Consider the following 22,416-nt stretch of genomic DNA (forward strand, 5'->3'; position numbering starts at 1 on the left):
GGAGCATGGGATGGGAAGCAGCTGGTTTTACCTGCATGATTTACATGATTCGTGGCCCAGGAAGAAACAAACCCTGATGTAAAAATGAAAAGGGTAAACTGCTCTTGGAGGGTGGAAAGACATCCCATGGAATCCCAGCCCCAAGCAGAACAGCCTGCAAGAATCCAGCTGTCAGAGCAGGTTGGGCAATGCTCCCTCTCCAGATCTGTCAGTTTATTTTGCATGATGAGAAAATGCTTTCCTGTCTTCCTCAGAAGAGGGACACTGCCAGGATTTGGAAGCACTGGCATGCAGTACTGATTTTGAGGGGGACAGGAGAACTCTTCTCTATAGGAAAGAAGATATTGACCAAGACCTTTTCACTATTTATTCCCCTTTTTTATCAAGTAAGTTTCCTGAGATACTGCTTTTGAAAGCATTTCAGGCTAGCTCTGATGTGCACAAACCTGGGCTACAGCATTTATTTGCCACTAGGTGATGACCAGAAAACCCAGTGAGCATTTGGGGTTATTCTGGAAGACAAAAGTTTCCTACTTGGGTCACACACTCATCTTCAACATTCCAGGATGGATTTCTGGCACAGCAGCTACTCTGCAGTGCCTCTCCATGTTCTTGCTCCCAGTTACACTGGGAGTGGGATCAAAGATAGTACTTGGACAGGTAAGATTGGAGGTGCTTCTGCTCCTGTGAGCTGGCTTTAAAAAGGAATTCTCTAGAAGATGCTGTGTTTTCTGAAGTGGAAAAACTAGTTAAAATAAGAAATGAACTCGTAAGAAATAAAGGATATAATGGCATGTTGCCTAGTTTAACTCAGATAGATCCATTCACAGTACAGGTGAAGCCAGGTAAGAACATTTAATGATCTGTTTAAATCTATTTAACAATTAAAACCCATTTCCAACATTAAACCATATATTACTGCTGAGAGTATGGCAGAGCCAAATCTTTAAATAAACACTGCTTTTCATTGAATTTATTTATTATTCAATGAACTATTTAGAATATTATATGAACTACTCAGAGCCAAATCTTTAAATAAACACTGCTACATGCTAATAAGAAATGCTTATAAGATCTATGACTTTTTGGATTAGCATCTAGTGTAAACCTTAGGAACAACTGCCAATACTTACAGAAACCACGGTGGATCTGCTGTAAGTTGGAGAGAAGCCACATGAAAGGAGTGACAGGGTTACAGACCTGTTAGAGCTCTACAGTTAAGGTGCCATCACAAATTCAAGGTGCTCAAACCCCGCGGCTGCCCAGTCCTAGGGAGATGGCTCTTGTAGCTACGTGGCACAAGGCAATAAATAGAACAAAAGCTGCAGAAAAATGGTGTTGAAATGATACAGGTTTAAATAACTCCTTGTGCAGGTTTAGAAACAGTGCTCTGGACAGGTACTTTAAAGTATAAAATATGTTTATTTAAATTATATACAGCAGTACATTTTGATATACATCTTCAAATTTTGCAGTCTGTCTGCGCTCTGACAACTTTGTAACATCAACACAAATACAGCCTTCCATAGCCCACCCCCCCCTCGATCTGCATTCCCTTGGGACATTCATTGCTTAACACTTAAAATGAATATTTATATATGCAAAACATGCTCTTCCTCCCAAGCACTAGCAGAGATGCAAGAGGAAATACAGCAAGGGAGTCCAAGAGCCTAATTTATGCCAGCAATTCAAAGCAATCCAGCTTTTCCAAAAGGCACAGGGGGGCTAGTACACAAAACAACATTCATCTTTGGTCTGATATCCAGCAAGAGTTAAGACATGCAAAGTTATCTTCTTTCCAGAAGGAAAGAGATAAGATTTGTTTCAGAGATAAAAACATTCTTTCAGAATCAGAGCTTGCAAAAAATAAAATAAAATGCAGTAAGCAAATGCAATTTTAAACAAAAATCTTATTGGAAAAATAGATATTTTATATATTCATATCTAGACAGTACTTGATAGCAAACCTAAGCACACATTACAGTGTGTATTGACACTTTCTCTGGAAAAGAATAAAAACCCCATGTGAGACATGGTGTAAAAGGCCTATTGTGGTGCAAAGTGCCTAAATGAAGTAAACATGTAGATATTTATTCCTTTCAGCAAACTAAGACCTGCATGTTGCACTTTCTCCAAACTGTGTATTGCTCTTCCCAAGTGCTCAGACTAAGCAGATTCACAGTGATCTAACTATATTTTGGAATGTGACCATATAAGAAATACACACAAGGTGGAATGAAAAGATCTTTTTTCTTCATATTAAAAAAAATAAGAGATTGGTTCATAGGCTTTAAGCATTCTGAAAGAAGTTTCACCATCAGTGATGGCTGATCTGCTGAGTTCCTTCATAAAGAGTTCATGTACTTGCTGTAGATCTAAGTACAAGTAAGCAGCATGTGCATAAGTTCACCAAGGCCCAATGTACATTCAAGATATTGATCAACTAGTCTAGAATAAAAAAAAAATTCCTATAGAAATTCCCCAGGAGCAGCTATCCACACTAGAGGTACTTTAATTGCATAACAGTTTGAATAGTCAAGTGGTGAAGCTTCCTCATCAGGTGATAAGCTTTCCACCTGAGACACAGCAAAACCAAAGCCAGTCACAATTTCTTGTGGCTGGGTACAACAGTGAATAACTTAAAACTTGCATCATTACCACATCCGTGCTTTATGCTGAGTTACCTACAAAGACAAAGCTCTAAGAGTACTCCAAGGTCTGATGTCTTGTGCAAAGTGCATGTTTGTGTCCTGGGACTGCTCACAGGGCATGGAACTTGTGCAGGTTTGAGATTCTGAACTCAGGAGATGGTACAGTCATCTCTGGATCTGCCCTTACTCCTTTTACCAACCTGCAAATCCTCCCTGCTTTCAGCCTTCTTAATGAAAGCACTTTCCAAATCCTGTTCCAAAACATCTCGATGCTGGAATTTTCCCACTTTACTAGAATCTGATACTTTGATTTCATCTTCCTCCACATCAGCCTCAGCCTCCTCATCAGCTTTCCCCAATGCTTCCCCTTCCAAGCACCCTGTTTCTTCAGGCCCATCTTTTTTATCCTGCAGGACTTCACCTTTGGTCAAGGCATCTTTGGTTTCCATTTTGTCTGCTCCCTCTCCAGCTTTGTCTGTGTGAGCAGTTTTTCCAACAGCACCATTTGCTCCATCACCCTCTTCTCCCTGTGCATCAGCTTTCTCTCCATCACATTTTCCATCAGATTCTAGTATTTGATTTGACTCTTCATCAAAATCAAATGCATCACCATCATCTTCCAGGCTTTCCTCTGCTTGGTCCTCCAATTTCACTTGTTCACTAATGTCATCCTGCACAGGCTTCTGTGCAGGGGAACTATTTACACCTTCCTCTAATTTAACTTGTTCACTAATCTTTTCATCCTGCACAGGTTTCTGTTCCAGGGAATTATTTACACCTTCCTCTAATTTAACTTGTTCACTAATCTTTTCATCCTGCACAGGTTTCTGTTCCAGGGAATTATTTACACCTTCCTCTAATTTAACTTGTTCACTAATCTTCTCATCCTGCACAGGTTTCTGTGGCAGGGAAGTATTTGCACCTTCCTCTAATTTAACTTGTTCACCAATGTTTTCATCCTGCACAGATTTCTGTGGCAGGGAAGTATTTACACCTTCCTCTAATTTAACTTGTTCACTAATCTTTTCATCCTGCACAGGTTTCTGTTCCAGGGAATTATTTGCACCTTCCTCCAGTTTAACTTGTTCACTAATCCTCTCATCCTGCACAGGTTTCTGTGGCAGGGAAGTATTTACACCTTCCTCCAATTTAACTTGTTCACCGATGTTTTCATCCTGCACATCTTTCTGTGGCAGGGAAGTATTTACACCTTCCTCTAATTTAACATCTTCACCAATGTTTTCATCCTGCACAGGTTTCTGTTCCAGGGAATTATTTTCACCTTCCTCCAGTTTAACTTGTCCACTAATCTTTTCATCCTGCACAGCTTTCTGTGGCAGGGAAGTATTTACATCTTCCTCCAATTTAACTTGTTCACCAATGTTTTCATCCTCCACAGGTTTCTGAGGCAGAGAAGTATTTACACCTTCCTCTAATTTAACTTGTTCACCAATGCTTTCATCCTGCACAGGTTTCTGAGGCAGGGAAGTATTTACACCTTCCTCCAATTTAACTTGTTCACTAATTGTTTCATCCTGCACAGGCTTCTGTTCCAGGGCATTATTGGCACCTTCCTCAGAAGCAAATTCCCCACCAGGGTGGTCTGCAAGCTCTACCTCTTGCTCATTTTCTTTCGGTGTTTCTTTACTGGCTTTGTTTTCAGTAGTTACAGTAACACCTACACCTGACTCCTCTTTAGCTTCACCTTGTACTTGTGCAACCACCTTCTGCACTTCTGCACCCTCTAAAGGAACATTTTTCTCTCCCTCTGTGCCACCTGCAATTTCTTCACTACCCTGACTTGTTTGAATCTCTGCCTTTGGATTCAGATCTTCTACCGATTCTCTCCTACTTTCCTGTCCTTCCCCAGCCTCATCCCCTGTTTCCAATTCTGACTCCTTAATTTCATCATCTAAAAGACTTGGGTCTAAATGGATTTCCTGAGTGATCACCTCTCTCCCAACCTCTGTTCCTGGCTGTGCCTGCTGCAGCTCACTTCCCTTTCCCTCAGGAATGGAGCCTCCTGCCTCCACAGATGCTGCATCCTGCTTGCCTGTTTCAGCAGAACCTGAACACTTCTCCAGCTCTTCCACTAGTTCTTCCTTCTGTCCTTCCTTCTCACCTGTAGCAGTTTCCTCTTCAGTTTTACCTTGTGTACCTGGTTCCTCTGGGGATGCTGAAGCACTGTCCTCTGAAGAAGCTGGCTGGATCAATGCCTGATGTTCTCCACCTTCCTTTCCAAGTGGCTCTGCTGGGACATCCCTTTCATGTGGCTCTGTCCCCTCCAAACCCAAAGACTCAGTTTCCCTTGGCTGACCCTTAACTGTGTTCCCAACCTCATCTTCTCCTTCAGCTCTGTTACCTGCTGTTTTATCACTTCTTCCATCAGTGCAGTCAACACACTTTTCCTCCAAGACATCTGCAACCTTGTTTTCAGCACTTTCTTCTGAGTGCTGGGGTTCCTCTGGAGTGGAACTCTCCACATTTCCCTCTTCCCTAAGCAAGCCTGCCGCTGCTCCCTCAGGTAGCCCTGACTGGTTAGAAACCAACTCACTGCTCTCACTTGTACTGTCAGACCTTTCATCCATTTCATCATCACTCAGGGCATGGCTGGTTTCAAGATCCTCTTGTTCTTCCTGGTTGGGTGCAGCTTCTCCCAGCTCCTGCTCTATACCAGAGTCACAAAACATTTCCTGAGGAGTCTCAAAAATTGGGTGGCCTTGCAGAGAGCCCAGCTCCAGGTTCTCATTTGTCCTTGCACTCAAGTCATGGTGTTCAGCCTCTGTACTCTCAGGCTGCTGGGCTGCTGTGCCCCTGGACTCTGTGCCCCCTCTCAAGCCATCTGTGTCACTGCCACTGTTTGAAGAAGTGCTCCCTGACACAGGTTCTGTGAGGCTTTGGGCTTGTTCTGCAAACCTACTCTCTGGTAACATCACTGCTGGCAGGGCGTCCCGTTCTTCAACCATTTGTTCTGCCTTTGCATTTTCAGCAGCATGCAATGTCTGTACTTCCTCCTCCTCAGACTCCTCTTTGTGTTCCTCATGCTCAGTATTCTGCAAGATTTCTCTTTTCCCCACATCCTCCAAAATCTCATTTTTCATCTCCACTTCATTGGCTTTGCCTAAAAGACCATTGAGAAAGTTGAGGGGGCTACACCACAGCACTTACCTCCCCACTCAAAACCCGAAAGACAGAAGGAGAAGAACAGGTTAATAAAAGATCAGCTTTTGCCAATTTTGTGAGGCAAAGCAGCAATTGAATTAGTAAGGATCCAAGGGGTTTGATCAGTGAAACTCACCACCACCCTCTCAAAGCAAGAAGTCTCTGGTGCTGGCTCGTGTTTTTGTAAGGGAGGAGATTTTTGCTCTTGGCTGTGGGAATGACAGCTCTGGTAGAGGAGATCAGCTGGTTGAAGCAGTGCAATTTAACAGCAATACTTGCAGATGTACCTCTAAGGACTGCTTTTCCTCAGCAATTTTCTCTGCAACTTTAACCCTGACACCCCTCTATCCATGCAGGAGTCTGATGCCATTGCCATGGAATCATGAAGGACTATTCAGTAATATTTTGCTTTTAAAATCTCAAGACAGGCATCATCAGTGCACATGACAGACACTAAATGTAAAATCTGATTGGCAAGTGAATAGTTTGGCTGTTCAGACCTCCCAACACAGATCAAAGCTCAGGTAATGTGTGCCCCTTATTTCAGCCACCCAAAGGGGTGGGGACTTCTGTGGTTTTTTGAAGGTTATTTTTGTTGTAACACTTTTCCTTCAATTTCTATTTAAAAGCAACAGATATTAAAGCAATAGTGTTTGTTGTTAGTTTTTGGGTCTATGCTGTACCTATTCTGAAAAAAGAAACCCCAGGATTAGGAGATGTAGAGAACATATTACATTTAAAAATACACCCTTACCTTGGTTTTTGGTGTTCCACATTGTTTCCACACAGAAACTGAGTGAGGAAAAAGCAGCCAAAAGCTCAAAGCAAGAGAACCTGCACTTGCAACAATTGGCTGCCTGCAGCTATTTATTAGTATGTTCATTCAGAACAAAAAAATAATCCAACAAAGCAAAAATATTACTTTATTTCCTTACACTAGTACAATAGTTCTCTAATAAATTCACCACATAAAAGCATAAAGAGGTTTTGCCAACCAGATTTCTCCTTCCTAACGCTGTCCACTTCAATTACATCCTTTGAATTTAAGTGTCAGTGTAACAAGTAAAAACACAGAAGTGTTAATTTTAAGTGTTCAATAGCACAGGAACAAAGAATTTATCCTTTGGTGTGCTTTGGCAGAGCCCAGCACTGTTGTTCAAGCAGACACAGTTCTCAGGGATATTAATGAACCAACATACAAGCTCTTGATAGAAAACTAAAATGCCTTTTTTCCTGATTATTTAAGGCATGTGCTGAAAAATACTGAGCAGCAGTAGGATTTTCCTGGGACAATTTTCCAATTCAGAGTTTAAATGGCAATGTGAATGACTGTTACTTATCTGCAATATCCTATTTGCATCCCCATCCTCTGTCACCTTGCAGGGGAGGTGAAGTCTGCTGCTGGAGGAGACTGCAGGACACACTGGGAGTGATAATCAACATGAAGCAGGGAAGTGCACAGGGAGTGACCGGACAAGGAGCATGCTGCGTGGTGTTAATCGTCCCACTAACAACTGCCCCATCCAAGCAGAGGTGGATGAATGAAGGACAGACAGGCAGGAGGGGCTGAGAGGACACACAGCACTTACCTAGCATCCCCTCCCCTCCTGTCTTTAATGCCTGAGTGGTGCCTGGGGCAGTTCGGGAAGAATCCAAGTGTCCTTCGTTATCCAGAATGTCTGATGTGTCCCCGTTGGTGGCTACATCAGAGTCTGGGATTATTCCATGTTTCTGTGGGAAGCAAAAGCAATGCTTTAGAGCCTGCTGCTCAGAAAGGGAAGGACTGTCAAGTGCTCTTGTCCAAGATACTCTGAATAAACAATTGCTTCAATCATTCCATTTAATGTGGCTGGGAGTCAGGAAGGAGAACAGATATTGCAGTTCTCAGTTCAGCCATTCTGACAGAAAGCATGTGATCCCAGCTCTTTTTGGGATTTTTTTTAACATAAATCTGCTGCATAAGATGTTCCTCAGAGAAGCGACTCCTACAAAAACAACTTCTTTATACTTCAGTCTACACTAAGAACTCACAATCAATAGCAGGGGAAAGGACTTTATATAGAAAACCCCTGAAATGGCAATTTATAGGCAACATGAAAATCGAGTTATTGCTACTGAGCTAGACCTAATTTTTCTGCCCAAATGTACAGGGGAAAAGGGTCAGCAGGTGAATATAAATTCATTTTATTCCTCTTGCATACCTTCAGTTGCTCCTTCAGCACAACCACTTCGTCTCTAAGGTCATCCCGCTCACTCCTTATGGAATCAAAGAAATCTTTCTGCCTCTCTAGTGCCTGAGTTCCCACCACAGACAGAGGGCCAGGAGATGTGAAGAAAGGAAGGGAGACAAGTAAAGGCCATGAAAAGCAAATGTAGACAAGAATGAGCAGATTTGAGATATTCAGGGGATGGAAGGGGCACAGATGAAAAAGGTCGAGTTTACAGATTATAGGACTGAGTTTGCATACAGAGAGAGAAACCTCAAATCCAAGAAAGCTTCCCCAATAACCAAGAATTCCTACAAAGACATTCAGAGCCCAATTCTTCACTGGAGACCCTTCAAATGAGGGTCCACTTTTTATTCTTATCTGCTAGACAAGCTAATCCAAACCCACGTTGCTTTAGCATGCACACTGAAGACACCATGCCATTTCCACGTGCTAATGGAAGCGCATGGAAGTAGGCCCACTGGATTTCAGGAGTCTTTTTATTTTACATTTTAATTAATTTGAAAGCTGCCATTAAGTCATCCTTAGTCTGGGATGCACCATGTGCAAATGCGTATTTTGCTACTGAACTCCCCCCTCCCAGTATTTCTACATAAGTATAAATAGAACAATTAAAAAAAAATCAGACAATTTTCAGTTTCAAGCTGCTAAAAATTATTGGACATCACAAACATGGGCAAGCTGCCAGATTTCTCTCTCCTACGTTCTTCAGGAAGCCTTTCAGTGTTCAGCTGGAAAAGAAAACCAGAGTGGGTTTCCATGTGGCTTTGATAGGAGGTGGTGGGAAGGGATGAGAAGCAAGGGAGAATTTCATCCCAACATCCTATAAATAGCTCCATTACCTCTTTATCCCACTCCAGTTTCTGCTCAGTCTGCAGATTAAACCTGAATAAGAGAAAACTCAGTGCTGATGGAATTGCATTATAAATAGCACTTCCTTTCCCCATATGGCAAATGCAAATGGTGCAGCACAGCAAATCAATTGCCCTTGGTTTGGAAGCAGAGCAGCTGCTAGGTTTTCCTTGGATTTTAAGGTACTACTGGCCAAAGACAACACTTGCTATTTGCTACTTCACTGGCAACATCATAGGACAGCCACAGCAAGCAAAGGCACTACAGAGGGGTTTTACAAAAGCAGGATCAGTGTCACTTTGAACACATTGCAGGAGTTGACAAGTCCTACCCCTATTTTTTTGTCTTTCCACTCTATTGTCTCCTGAAGATCAGAAATTTCCCTGACATAGCTCTGCTGTTTCTGTTGCAGCTGTTGGATTTCCTGAGGGGCAGGAGCAAAACAAGAAGACAGAAAGCAGGTAACAGGTTAACAAGGAAGGCCAAGTTTGCAGTGATGCCAAAGAATGAAAAAAGTCAGGTGCTAAAGTAAATGAGTAACTACAGTGCACAGTTCCTGACATCCCAACTGAACCTGTGCTCTTGAAGGCAATCTTATTATCCACAACATCACTTCAAACAAGTTACACAGTTCTGTTCTTTTCCTCTGCATCTCCACATACAGCTGTTCAAAATGCAATATTTAGGAAGAATAAGGTAATACTTAGGAAAGTACTATTTCCATTAGTCAGCTCTGAACCTGTTTGGCCTGAAACACTAATATTTCTTCTGGTGAGAAACTTGAATAGGGAAAAAAATTCTCCATGCCTCACATTCTCCACTCTACTGCTACTTGGGAATGTACCAATCAAAGAAGCCATTAAAAGAAAAAACCAGTTACTTACTGCAAGCATTTCTTCTCTCTGCTTCAAAGCCTCTTTGATTTCCATGAACTGAAACTGCAATATGCTATGAGCATGCTTCTCCCTCTCAAATTCCTGTGAATAATGAAATATTCACAAGATTAATATTAATCAAAAATAGCATCCCATCAAAAAGAGGAAAATAAGCCCAAACACAAAGGAAATGCTTACTGCAATGTAATTCATGAATATCCCTCTAATCACAATCCCACAAGAGTGCAATTTTTAACAAGTTTGTCCTTTTTCCAAGATGCTATTATTGCACCAAATATAGAAGTGGCAGACATCATTTAGCCCATTTCATGAGCTGAGCAGCAGGCTGAAGAGCTGTTACACTCCAGTCCTTCAGACTGCACAGATGAATGGATGGGAATTTAACCCACTCTTCCCACATGGCCATGTACTGAAAGTTAGCTGGACTTTCAAATAAAAAGAAAAAAGACACATAGTATCTTTCAGGAACTGTGTTCTGAAGTGGGGTGTAGTCAAATGTCCCAAGCTACAAGAAGGCAGTTCTGAAAAAATAAGCCCCAGTTTTATTATTTAATACCAAATCACTGTCAGCTGCTGAATTAATGTAAAGCTTAATTCAACATTTAACCACGGAGCTGCCTGAACTGCACAAGTCTCCCAGAGGCTGCCTGGAGACACCTTTGTGTGCAAAACTGCTCCAGAAGTCCCTATGGATAACCCCTATGAATTTACTTTAGAGACGGAAAATAAAAGGAGATGTGATAATATCAATGTAGCCTTTACCAGCCAGAACATTTCCTCCCTTCTCCAGAAATGGATTAGGGAAAATTCTCATTTGTGTGATCACAAGTACACAACAAATTGGTATTTCATGTAATACTAATTAAACCCCAGTGATTCAAAATATGGAATAATAATTTAGCTGCCTCCTCCCAAAGATCTCTATCCCCCTCCCAATTTCTCCCTGTTTTTTCCCCCATGCCAGAGCTCTTTACATACTTTACTTTTCTCTTCATATTGCCTCCTGGATTCTGCCAGCTGTTCCTCTAACTCTAAGAGTGCATCCTTCAGGGTGTCCACTTGGTACATGAAATTGGTTTTCTCATTGTCCAGCTGAGCATTTGACACCATAGCCTTCTTGTATTTCTCCTCAACTTCAGCCAGAGAGTCCTGCAGAGAATAAGCAACCCTGGTCAGAGTCAGAAATGAAGGAGGACATTTTGCCAACCAAGACCTTCAGTGGGGAAATAAAGCACCAAAGCACAAGCCTGCCTGTGGAAAGCAGCATGAATCCTGTGCTGGAGGCTTCCAGCTGTCCCAAGGTGAGGAAAACCTGCCCTGTCCCCTTGTGCTGCCAAGCAAGCAGCCTTACCTCAGCATGGACCAGACGCTTCCTGTGCTCTGCTGCTTCAGCTCCTGCCTTCCTGCTTTCCCTCCTTCTCCCTCCTCCCCCTGCCCCTGCACATTGGCAGCTCAAAGCTGCTGCTGAAGATGGCAAGTTGGGATAGTTTTTTTTTTTAAAGGTAAACTGGCCTTGATTTAAGATCACTTTGGATGATTTGAGGCCAGAAATCAAGGCAGATTGACAGCCACTTCACAGTAATTTCAGAGATCCTTGCAGTGTGGGAACCCTTAAACACTGACTCAGGATTCACTGTGAAAGAGAAAGCTGCAGCTTTTGTGACCTGATATGTGATTTCCCATATCACATCCCTTCTTTACAAATTTACTCTCTACGATACAATTCCCAGTATCTTGAAAACCCCTTCTTGTCAGCTTGACCTGAGTATAAGATACTGAGACATTTATAACAACAAATGATGGTAAAATAAAGATTAGCATAATTTTTTATTTATGCAGACAAACTTTGCACTATTTGACTTTAGCAAAGAAATAAAAGAGTTATATAAACAAAGGAGTGTAAATGTGCAAACAAGGAGGACACACATGTCAACATTTTAGTTTACAGACCAAACAATTTCTCATGGAACTTGTGTAATTTTAATTATTACAACTGAAGTATGGGTGAGTTTCATATACTTCCTTTTTCAGTTGATAACAGAACTAAGGATGACAGTGGCAAAGTCTAAATCAGTTTAACTGACATTTCTATTAACAAATGAGATAATTTGTCATTTAGGAAACAAATTTGTCCAGTTCCAAATGCTTAAATGTGTTTTGGATCACTTTCCAGCTCCAGGTGAGAAATGCCAAGCACAGGAAAGCCACCAGGATTTGGAAAGCTCATAAAGGAGCTGGAAAGGAAGTATATGCAAGGAAGAAGTTAAGGAAGTTCTGCTCCACTCCTTCAGCATGCCACATTTTGGTGTCTTAGCATCAAACAGTGCAGCTTCAGTCCAAATCACCCCAAAAGGCAGTCTAAGGGACAAGGATTGAAACTTTTTTATGCAGTGTGATTATTTTGCTCTATCTGCTACTCAGTGACCATGAAGAAAACCAAAATTTTACCAAAAAAAGGCCTAACTACCCTGCTTCCAGAAAACTCACTTAAAATGGCAACACCTTCATCAGTCAGTGCTGAGCTGATGACACAATCAGCAATTAATGCTGTCAAATGTTGGATTTATCTATTTGCCTTTTCCAAAAAGCCACAGCTCATGTCACTGCTCACTTAAGAGGTGGGTGGAACATGAATGTACAAGCTGGTTGTTGTATTTATGTTGTATTCATAAACAAAATACATTTTGTTTATACAAAATGTATTTATGACTTCATGGAAGCAGTAAGAGCTTCAGCATTCCTTCTTCATGTGACAGGCTTTGAGAAATGGAGTTTTGTTGCAAGAATTGTTTAAGGGTGTCTTCTGTCATCTAAAGATGAAACCAAAATGACACCTCACATGGCCTTATAAAAATAAAAACAGACAAGGTTCTAAACTCATATTTGTTTTTAGTACTGTAGGAGATGAGTTCTAGTTCATCTCCCAACACTGAAAGGTTTCCTGGATTAGGAAACAATATTAAAAAACCCCAAATCATTTTAATTTGCTAGAAAAACAACGACCTCCTCACACCAGCAAAGACAACATGCAGAAGCAACCAGCAGCCTCTCAGGGAACACTTGGAAGCATTTCCCACCACAACCCCCCCAGTCAGAACAGTCTGCCAGTTAATGAGACACTCTGCACACAGTTCCCAGGAGAACAGCATGCAAGGGCAGCTCTGGGCTCACACTGGGGCCAGGGTTAATGCTCACACACCAGTACCTTCAGCTCTTTCAGCCCCTGCATGTATTTGCCTTCTACATCCTGAATCTGGTCCTTTAACTCATAGATGTCCTGAGGGAGGTGAGACAGGTCAGTGACAGCACGGGCACTGCGGGCAGAGTGCAGCTGGCAGGGACAAGCAGCGCTCAGGGTGCTGCTCCCAACACCTCTCCCACACACCTTAAGGGCCTTGCCACACAACCAGATTGTGGGAGCCCAGGAAATTCCTCTGGCTGCCCTCAAGGGCTCAAGACCCTGCCCAGGGGGCTCAGAGACCTGGGCACAGAGCCCAAGACCCCTGTGCCTTTGATTTAGCCCTTGGGAAAAACAATTACCAACCTCTATATGAAGAATTACAAGCCATGAAAGTTTAAATAGAATGATAGTGAGTTTATCACAAGGTGAAAAAGTAGATTTTGGGGTTCTTAGAATGGGGGTTCAGGGGGCAAGATGGAGGAATCTGGGCATGTCCAGCCTTTCTCTTTCTTCTTCTTGGCCTCCATCTTCTGCTGTGATGGTGGCACTTTTAGATTGGTTTAGAGTAGAAGCTCACTGTCTAACATAGGTAATAGGTATTGGAAAGTAATTGTAAATATTGTATACGTAGTTTTTAGTCTAAAAAGATAACACTGCCCCAGGGGCAGGCAGAGTGCCTCAGACTGTCTTGCTGAGCAGACCTTGGCTGGACAGGAGAAAAAATTTTATAGCTAAGATATAATAAACAACCTTGAGACCAAGAACTGAAGAGCTCTGACTCCTTCTTCGAGCACTGGGCTGGGAAAAGAGACTTTTACGTATCTCGGGGTCACTCTGACAAGCTAGAGACCCCGAGACCAGATTTCACAGTCAGGGGTTTGGGCTAATTCTGATTTTCTTTTTCTAGAAGAAATGGAATTTTCAGCGTTAAGGACGAGGTGCAGACCCAGGTTCAAAGGCTCCAGCAGTCCCAGCCCTCTTTGTCCCTTTCAGTGATGATCACCTTCTGTCCCAGGCTCTCTCCTCTGTGTTATCTCCACCCCCCTCCCGTTCCCTGTTCCAGGCTGGGAGCTGCCTTTTACAACCAGTCCCATCTGAGACACATCTCCAGCAAAGCTTCTCCTCCCAGCACCCCATTCCCTGCCCCAGCTCCTTCCTGGGGAAAGAGCCTGAAGGATATTCCCTAATTGATTCTGGGATAAGCATTCCTCACCTTGATTTCCCTGATGGATGCCTCTGTGTCAGCTGAGATGGACGTGTCCCCGCTGCCTCTCCGTGAAGAAGTTCCACCCAGAGAAGCCAAGGTAGCTGCTGATAAACTGGAGACAGTTCGTGCTCCCTACAATCACACACAGATAAACTGCTCAGATCTTTCTTTTCCACATGAATTATGGGTTTGTAGCTTTTCCCTTTTCTTCTTTATTTTTTCTAATACACACATTACACCAATCCTTGCACTTCTAAATGATGCGCTTTTGATTAAAATCAAACTTTCCAAGAAGTAAAAAATCAAAATCAAGATTTAACAAGGGAACCTAATGAGAAAAGGCAGATCAGAAGTATTTAAATAATACTGCAATAGGAGTTTGCATAATTTAGCTTCTAACTGTTAATTCTGAATTGGAGAAAGTCTTTAGGGGCTAGTATCAGCCTGCCAGACATTTTCAAACCTTGTAATAATACATTCTGTGGAAGCTTTGGAAGCTCCTCTCCTCTATGGATATTTATTCACACTGCAGCAGTGGCCACATGAACTGTTTGACTGTACTCAGGGTTAATGTAGCAGCCTCCTCTTCTATTATGATGATTTATTTATTTTTACATAAATAACTTAGGTCTTATAATTAAGATCTAATAAACACACACAGTGTTTTGTGGCTTAGCCTAAAGCAGTTTCAGCCAACTGCTGCTGAAGGTCAGCTACTTAACATTGAGTAAGCAGGGGCAGAAAAGTTCATCTTCAGAAATGCTGCAGCAGAAGGCTCCAGAAATTCAAATTTTATAGGAGATTTCTGTGCACTCATGGCAAGCTGTACCCACTGAAAAGAATGAACTAAGCATTATTGTCAGAATAACTGATAAGATCCTTCTTACCTTCTCAAAGTCTTTTTCTGGCCTTTCCTCAATCTGTAAAAGAGAGGTTGAGAAGGAATCATTAATAGAATCAGTAAAGGGTAAGAGAAAGCAGTAATATACCAGAAATGCCACCACATCCTCCCCATCCCAAATAGCAAGGTACCAAGTTAGACTTGAAATCTAAAGCTTCAGACCTGTGGTTAATATTCCTCTCTCAAGACAAGCAACTGCAACTTCAAGCAAAGATGCCAGACTACAAAACTGACCCTCAAATCAAAAATCAGGGATCAGTCCAAAGTCTAAATAAATGGCTCTTTTAGGGTTTCAGTATTTCACTGCAATTTATTAATTTATTAATTTAAAGAGAGATCCTGTACCAAAACTAGTCTACAAGAACCCAAACAGTGAGAAAGCAGCATTTAGGGGGACAGAAAATTACCATGGGTGCAGAAAGCTGAGGGGTTTAAAAGTTACAGAACATCTCCATCTAAAATGGAACTAAGCGTAAAAAGGACTGAATGAAATTAAAAACTCAGCAGAACTCAACAAAACCTGAATTCTTCTTGGGACATTCAGCACAGTCAAGTTGGTTTCCCAAAAGACTCCTAGAAAAATTAATGTCTTCCCCAGACCAAGAAGAGCCTATTTGCCAAAGGGAATAGTGTTTTTGAAACTACTGGAAAAACAATCACGACAGACCTGATTCAGGGGAAGGCAGGGCATAACTGAGGTTAAGTTGATAATTTCCACTGAAAACACACTCAAAACCTACATCTCTTCCTAATCAGCACACATTTGGCACAGTTTTTTGGAGCTTTTTTTTTTTATTATATAGATTAATATAGGGATAATCTCACTCATTATTCTTCATATTACCAATGTTACTCTATTAAAAAAAAAAATCTCAAAACTGTGTTACAAATCAGCTTTTTACACTGACATCTCACAGCTAAAATTTCCTATGAATTACCATTAAGAAAACTTCAGTCTGAGGCTTCAAAGTAAAATAAGCCAGACTTAAAGCACTAGATCTAAACTTGCAAAGACACTGAATACATAAAATCTTCAGGGGAAAACCCCTCAAATCTCTGATTTTGGAGGCAATAAGACAGGGTCATTAATGAAGACAAACAATTTAGCTCAGACCAAGAACAAGATGGACTGAATTGTGCAAACAGCTTTTTATTTTCATGCCAGACAGCTCCAAGTGCTGGATTTGGCAGCCTTCTAGCCTGGCCAAACACTGTGGTGTTGTTGTTTATCCAGACAGCTGTGGCAGTGTCAGTAATGGCACATGACAAAAGATTGGTGTGTCCACACACATGTACCTCTGGCAATCTGTGTACAGCCTTTGCAAAATCTGTCTTACAGGGCACAACTCAAAATACTCATTTTCCTTCAGCCATTTGCACAAGGGCCTCTATTTTCTGGAACAAAGTGCAATCTCAGTTTTTAGCAAAATAAAGAAGGGAGCAAGTATCGCTATTATTTTAATGATGCATCAAATGAGTAAAATAAAATTAAAATAAAATAAAATAAAATAAAATAAAATAAAATAAAATAAAATAAAATAAAATAAAATAAAATAAAATAAAATAAACTCATCACATGAGTTAAACAGAAGCTTGCATTTACAAAGGGGAATGTTGAAGACAATGTGGTGAGAGACATGACTGCAGTGAGTGTTTCTACTCAGAGCACTCCTAACCCCACCTGTGAAGCCTGCTACACCTTTATTGCAAAACTATCTTAAATAATGACTCTGGTGGGGCATAATCTCTAATAATGAAAGCTATTAAGTAACATCTACAACTGAGCTGGTTAAGGAAACAAACCAGATTTCATCTTCATCTTTCATCCACTCAGTGCCATGAATGCCATCCTCAGAGCAGTTTCTCCTCAAAACCAGCAACTATCCCTAACAATTCATTTAAATATTAACACTTAAAAACTCAATCCATTTCAAGAAAAGCCAGTTCCTCACACCAAAATAATATCCTTATATTACACAGATGCCTCCTGCTACACGAGACTTTTCTAAGCAAAAAGCCAGGCTGAAACAAGCAGCATTTAATTTTATGGTTACAGGGCAGTGATACACCAAAATCTGTCTTGTACAAAGAGAGAAACCTACTTTAGATTAATATTTTATACAGCTTTCATCGTGCTTATGTTTAGATTAATGTGTTCACAGTACCCTTTAAAAAGATAAATTTTTCCTAAATGAATCAGCCACCAGAGGGACCTCCAGGTTTCCAGCTTTCCCCCAGTCCTCCCCAAACCCTCTGGCAGTTGATACAGCAATAAATGAAACAGAGAAAGGTCAGGAGAGAAATGTTTATGTTTATTTGAAGTTGTATAGAATTCTTGCCCCAAACACTTGGCTTCTGGATTAGCATTCAATCAAGAACACTGCAATTGTTAAATAGGCTGAGAAGAGCTTCTCCACCTTCACATGCACTCAGCACAACCTTTCATAAAAATATCCTGGCTTTGGGACTTTTCCATCCACAAACATAAAGGACTGACAGAATACTTGCCAGAAAAGGAGATTTAAAGAGGGATTCACCTAATGGTACCTTTAATTTACACAACCCTACCATATCTCATTTGCACAAGGGTATGGGTCTGTCTCCAATCACAGATTATCTTCCTCTCCACCAACAACCGGGGCAATTTGTACTTCTGTGCATAAAAAAGCAGGAAAAGGAAGTAATTTTCCAAGGAACTCCAACATGCACATCTTTGTTTTGGCTGCTCTCTGCAAAATAAGTGCAGTGGGATCAGAGTTCAGCCTCTCCTGACAGCAATTTCAGAATAAATCCAGAGCCACAGGACAAAAATGTCAGCAATATCAGAGCTCACCACAGCTGGAAACAGAACACGAGCACGATCACCCCACAAGCCTTCATATGGCCAAAGTGCCTGTTTTCCATGGATTCAAAGGGTTATTAAACCCTTTTAGGGTGAAACTCTTTGCCACCAGTGGAGTAACCAAAATGAGTTCCTGCAATGCTAGCACAGAGCATCCAACCAACCAAACACCTACTGCAAGTACAGGGATCTTAAAATCAGTGAAAGGCCAGGACTGAGGCACAGTTTCCAGCCTCCAGCTCCTGAACAAGGCCAGGGAAAGGGAAGCCTGGAATTCTTCTGCCTGTGCCATGTCCCATGCTCAGGTATCAGAACAGCTTCAGTGCTCACTATGTGGCTGTCCCTGCTCGGCTCCAGCTCACATCTTGCACTTAGCTCAACTTCCTCACAAAAGCAAGGGGGATTTTTGGTGACAAATCAAATGAAGATCATTTCCTGCCCTTAAAGTAGCACAGCAGAGCTTGAAATGGAAATGTGGCCCACAGCAGAGAAAAATTGTTAGGCTAGAGCCTAACAATTATCTACAAAAACCTGGAATTAAGAAGAAGAGGTACTGCAGTCATACAATCCCTCCAACAAAGCCCATCTTACCAGTCTGATCAGCTGGGCTGGGCCAGGCAGTAACAGAGCTCCTGCTGCTTCTCTGAGAGCCACCTGAACTCCAGCAATTAGCAACAGTCAGCAGGGGAAAACCACTGCTGAAATCTGTCAGGTCTGAGGAAGGTTTGGGAGAAGAATCCTCTCTCAGGAATGAGTGCTATGCCAAACATCCATGCCTAAACAAACTTATCAGTGCCAGAAATGCAAGTTAGCACTGCAGCAAATCCTCACTCACTCCAGAGGGGCCCAAAGCACATCCAGACCATCAGAGGCAGGGCTAGGATACAACCCACCCTAAACCTGCAGGCAGAGAGAAGGCAAAGCTCCCTAAGTGCCTCCACCACAATTAAGTCTGTCAGTGCCTTCATTTTCTTTCTGGTGAGAACACAAAGTGTCTGCCAGCCAAAGGTGTTCACAGCTGGGCACTGAGGTGTGCCCTGGAGGCAGGGACACACCGGGGAGTCAGAGAGCAGCAGGGATCTGGAAGTCCTGGTCGATGGCCAGTTGGATCTGAGTCAGCAGTGCCTGGAGCCAGGAGGGACATCCCTGTCCTGGGGGATCACCCCAGCAGTGCCAGCCAGGCCAGGAAGGGCATTGTCCTGTCTGCTCTGGGCTGGGGCAGCCTCACCTCCAGTGCTGGGGGCAGAGAGCCTCCAAAGGAGGGACAGAAGATGGGGAAGGGGCTGCAGAAGCCACACAAGGAGCAGCTGAGGGCAGCTGGTTTGTTCAGCTAGAGCAGAGGAGACTGAGGGCAGAGCATGGCTGGCATCTTCCATCCTTGGGACAGCTCCCATCTCTGCTCCCTGTAATTCCTCTGGATCCAGGGAATGGCTGGAGCTGTGTCAGGGCAGGTCAGGCTGGAGATCAGGGAAAGGTTCTCCCCCCAGAGAGTGCTGGGCACTGCCCAGGCTCCCCAGGGAATGGGCACAGCCCCAGGCTGCCAGTAGATACCACTCCCAGGGATGCACAGGGTGGGATTGTTGGGGGGTCTGTGCAGGGCTTGGACTGATGATCCCCGTGGGTCCCTTCCAGCTCAGGATATTCTACAGCTCTGTGTGTACTCAGGCTGAACTCTCACTGCTTGTGTTGCTGCCTGAGGCTCCACAAGCTAGGATGAACCATCATCATCATCATCATCTCAGCACAGCCCTCTCCTCTTGTTTCACCTGCCTTGCCTTAGAGAGCCTTCAGACAAATACTACTGCATCCTGAGCCTGTTTCAGATTTAGAAATAATTGCTTTTCACTAGTAACTTCTTGATTTAGAAAAGAAAAAGAACAAAACTCCTGCAATTCATATTAAAAGTCCAGCTCTGCCAAAACATGCTGAGAGCTCAGGCCCATCTGTACAGAAATATCTGATGTTTGCTCTCAGTAGTGTTAAGATCTGTACTTTATGTGAGGATGGTTTTAATATTAAACAACATATTTGCATATCTGCAGTAACTGCAAGGACAGCAGATAATTACCAGTGGGATAAGATGAAAAATGTTAAAGAAAAATAAACAAAAAGCAAACTTCATTCAGATATAGCGAATTCTTAAAATAACTCCAAAGACAAATATTCACACATGGTGTTGAAGTATCTTCCTGCCTTTGACTGTGCCACCAACGTGGTAACACAAATGAGAATACCAGCTAGCAAAGCTGTGCACAGCAGGAAAACCACTGCAGGAAAACTACTGCTGCTTTTTGCTCACTGTTCACTGAACAGTGATAGGAGGGGGAAATAAAACTCTGAATAAAAAATTGAGCTGCAGTGACAAGCTACTGTTTGCTTTAATTTATAAAGTTCCATGGAATCATTCTCCACTCTCAAGTACCTGACTGAAAACTCGACAAGAACACTTTGAAGCTTGTCAGTAAAAGTGATCCCTCCCGCTGAGCTACAGGAAAAGCAATGTTTGTTTAATGCAGGAAAAAAATATTATAATCACAAAGTGCTGCTGGATTGACCCTGTGTAGCAATAGAACTTTTAGGATCAGCTGGACTCACTATGACATAAACTCTGCTCTTCTTCAAGGCAACAGAGATAAGGGAAGCTCTTCAGAGCAGGCAATAAACCACTAATTACACCAAAAAAAGATAATTTAAGGAGTGCCTGCTGTCTCCCTGCAGAGCAGATTCAGCTTGGTGCTGACTCAGCACAGCATCTCCAGCCACTTGCATACCACGGGGCCAAAGTGTAAGCAGAGAGTTTAAAACCCAAAACCTCCCTTGCACCTCCCAGCATCCTGTGATCCCTGTCAGCAACTTGCAGGAGTGACTCAGCTGGCACACAGAAAACACCCAGTGGGAACCAACTGCACTGTGTGGGTACCCAGTGCTTAGTGCCCTCACAGAACTGTGATGGAATCCCTGTTTATTCTGATTAGCTCTCGCTTTGGGGGTAATTGAAATTCAGTTTGCAAAGCCATTTAAGATGTATTACTAATATAAGTTATATTCTGCAAGAACTCATAGCTCAGGGACTCAGGTTCAGGGGCTAATTGAAACACTGATTTATTTATAGCTCACCGGCTGCCATACATTATCTGATGAAAATCCCTCTGTTTTTTAGCAATTTTAAAAAGGGAATGTACCCTTAGAACACCAAAACTTCAGAGCACACAGCTCTGTTGTATCAGTTTTCAAATGGCAGATTCCAAAACTCACTCTCTGTGGCAAATTAATGTTGTTACATTTTAGTTTACTGTAAGCTGCCTGTTTCCTCTACCAGACATCCTAGTGCACTCAGCAGCTGTCCCCATGCTTAGAAATAAATCTGAAAGATTCCCAGAGCTGGAAACAGCCACAGAGAGGAACAGCCACAGAAAGAAAGCACAAGGTGCCATTAAAAAAATTGAAGACAGAAACCCCCTAAAAGCAGGGGATGGCCAAGCCTTTAGTGATGCCCTGTGAAGGCTGACTTGGAACAGAGGCCAGACAGAGCTAAAGAATAAAGTAGGGATTTATTAAAAGGCCTCCATGGATCCACCTTGGGCAGCACAAGAGCCCAGCCAGGGCTGCACCCAAGATGAATCAAAATGGTCACAAAAATGGATGACTGGTCACAGGGTCTCTCACTTTTAAAAGTTCTGGTCCATTTGCATTTTGGAGTTAATTGTCCAATTACAGCTTTAGCCCATGAAGTTCCATCCCTCTTGCTTTTCTCTCTTCAGCCCACATTGTTTGTGCTCCTGGGCCTGAGATTTGGATCATTTGTCCTTGGTGCCCAGCTGGAGCAGGAATTGTTTTGTCTCCCTGCTCTGTGCAGAGAGCTCACCATCCCCTCATATGAAGCTCAGACCCACACACTAAAGCAGCACAGAATGTGAAAAATAGAAAAGCTCAAACCTGAGGCATCATTAGCACTGGAGCATTGCTCAGCCACAGCTTGTGCTGGGTGCTCTTTATCCCTCTAGCACTTCACCATGCTAAAGACTGCAGTGCCTGGCACTCTGCAGTCCCACAAAGATGTTCAAAATCCAACCTCTGGAGAGCCCTGCAGCTCTGCACCAAAATACTGCTCACTGGAGAGAAACTGAACTGCTTGAATGCTGCAGGAAGATTTAGGGCTTCCTGCTCCCCCAAAAGGAGACACAGCACTCTCATCAACAGCCCAGTCTTTTCCACAATAACCTTGCTGGGATTTTTCTCCATTTAAAGCAAACTCTCATTGTCATGAGAGTTCAAAGTGCACTTTCTGTTGTAAAAACATGCATTTCTGCATAGAAATTACTTCAGCTTTGCAATTCTTCCTCTGCTTTATTTGTCTTAAGCACTGCCCAGAAGGTCCAATTAACACCCTAAGAACCTCACAGAAACTCTTTTAACTAATTTTCTTCATCACTGCATTTATAAATCCAGGGATACAAGCACTGATAGTTAGAGGATTCATGCTCAGATGACTGACT

At 42.5% G+C, this 22,416-nt stretch overlaps 1 protein-coding gene across 12 annotated transcripts in view; it reads right to left on the reverse strand.

The window, feature by feature from the left end:
* The window catches only part of LRRFIP1 (LRR binding FLII interacting protein 1), a 104,068-nt gene that overhangs the window by 8,652 nt on the left and 73,000 nt on the right, over positions 1-22,416 (reverse strand). For 7 of the 12 annotated variants that reach the window (XM_084209717.1, XM_084209715.1, XM_084209714.1 and 4 more), the window contains 9 exons: positions 15,065-15,097; positions 14,184-14,309; positions 12,995-13,066; positions 10,768-10,938; positions 9,778-9,870; positions 9,225-9,317; positions 8,015-8,107; positions 7,403-7,544; positions 1,303-5,772 (listed from right to left, as the gene is read on the reverse strand). In XM_084209717.1, coding sequence (XP_084065843.1) covers positions 2,801-5,772; positions 7,403-7,544; positions 8,015-8,107; positions 9,225-9,317; positions 9,778-9,870; positions 10,768-10,938; positions 12,995-13,066; positions 14,184-14,309; positions 15,065-15,097 — 3,795 coding nt within the window. In that variant the 3' untranslated portion in view covers positions 1,303-2,800. Of the gene's footprint in view, positions 1-1,302; positions 5,773-7,402; positions 7,545-8,014; positions 8,108-9,224; positions 9,318-9,777; positions 9,871-10,767; positions 10,939-12,994; positions 13,067-14,183; positions 14,310-15,064; positions 15,098-22,416 lie in introns of those variants that run through there. The other 5 variants (XM_084209708.1, XM_084209713.1, XM_084209709.1 and 2 more) reach the window with 3 other exon arrangements.

Source organism: Fringilla coelebs (genome assembly GCF_963513975.1).
Source record: "Fringilla coelebs genome assembly, chromosome: 7".
Taxonomy (NCBI): domain Eukaryota; kingdom Metazoa; phylum Chordata; class Aves; order Passeriformes; family Fringillidae; genus Fringilla; species Fringilla coelebs.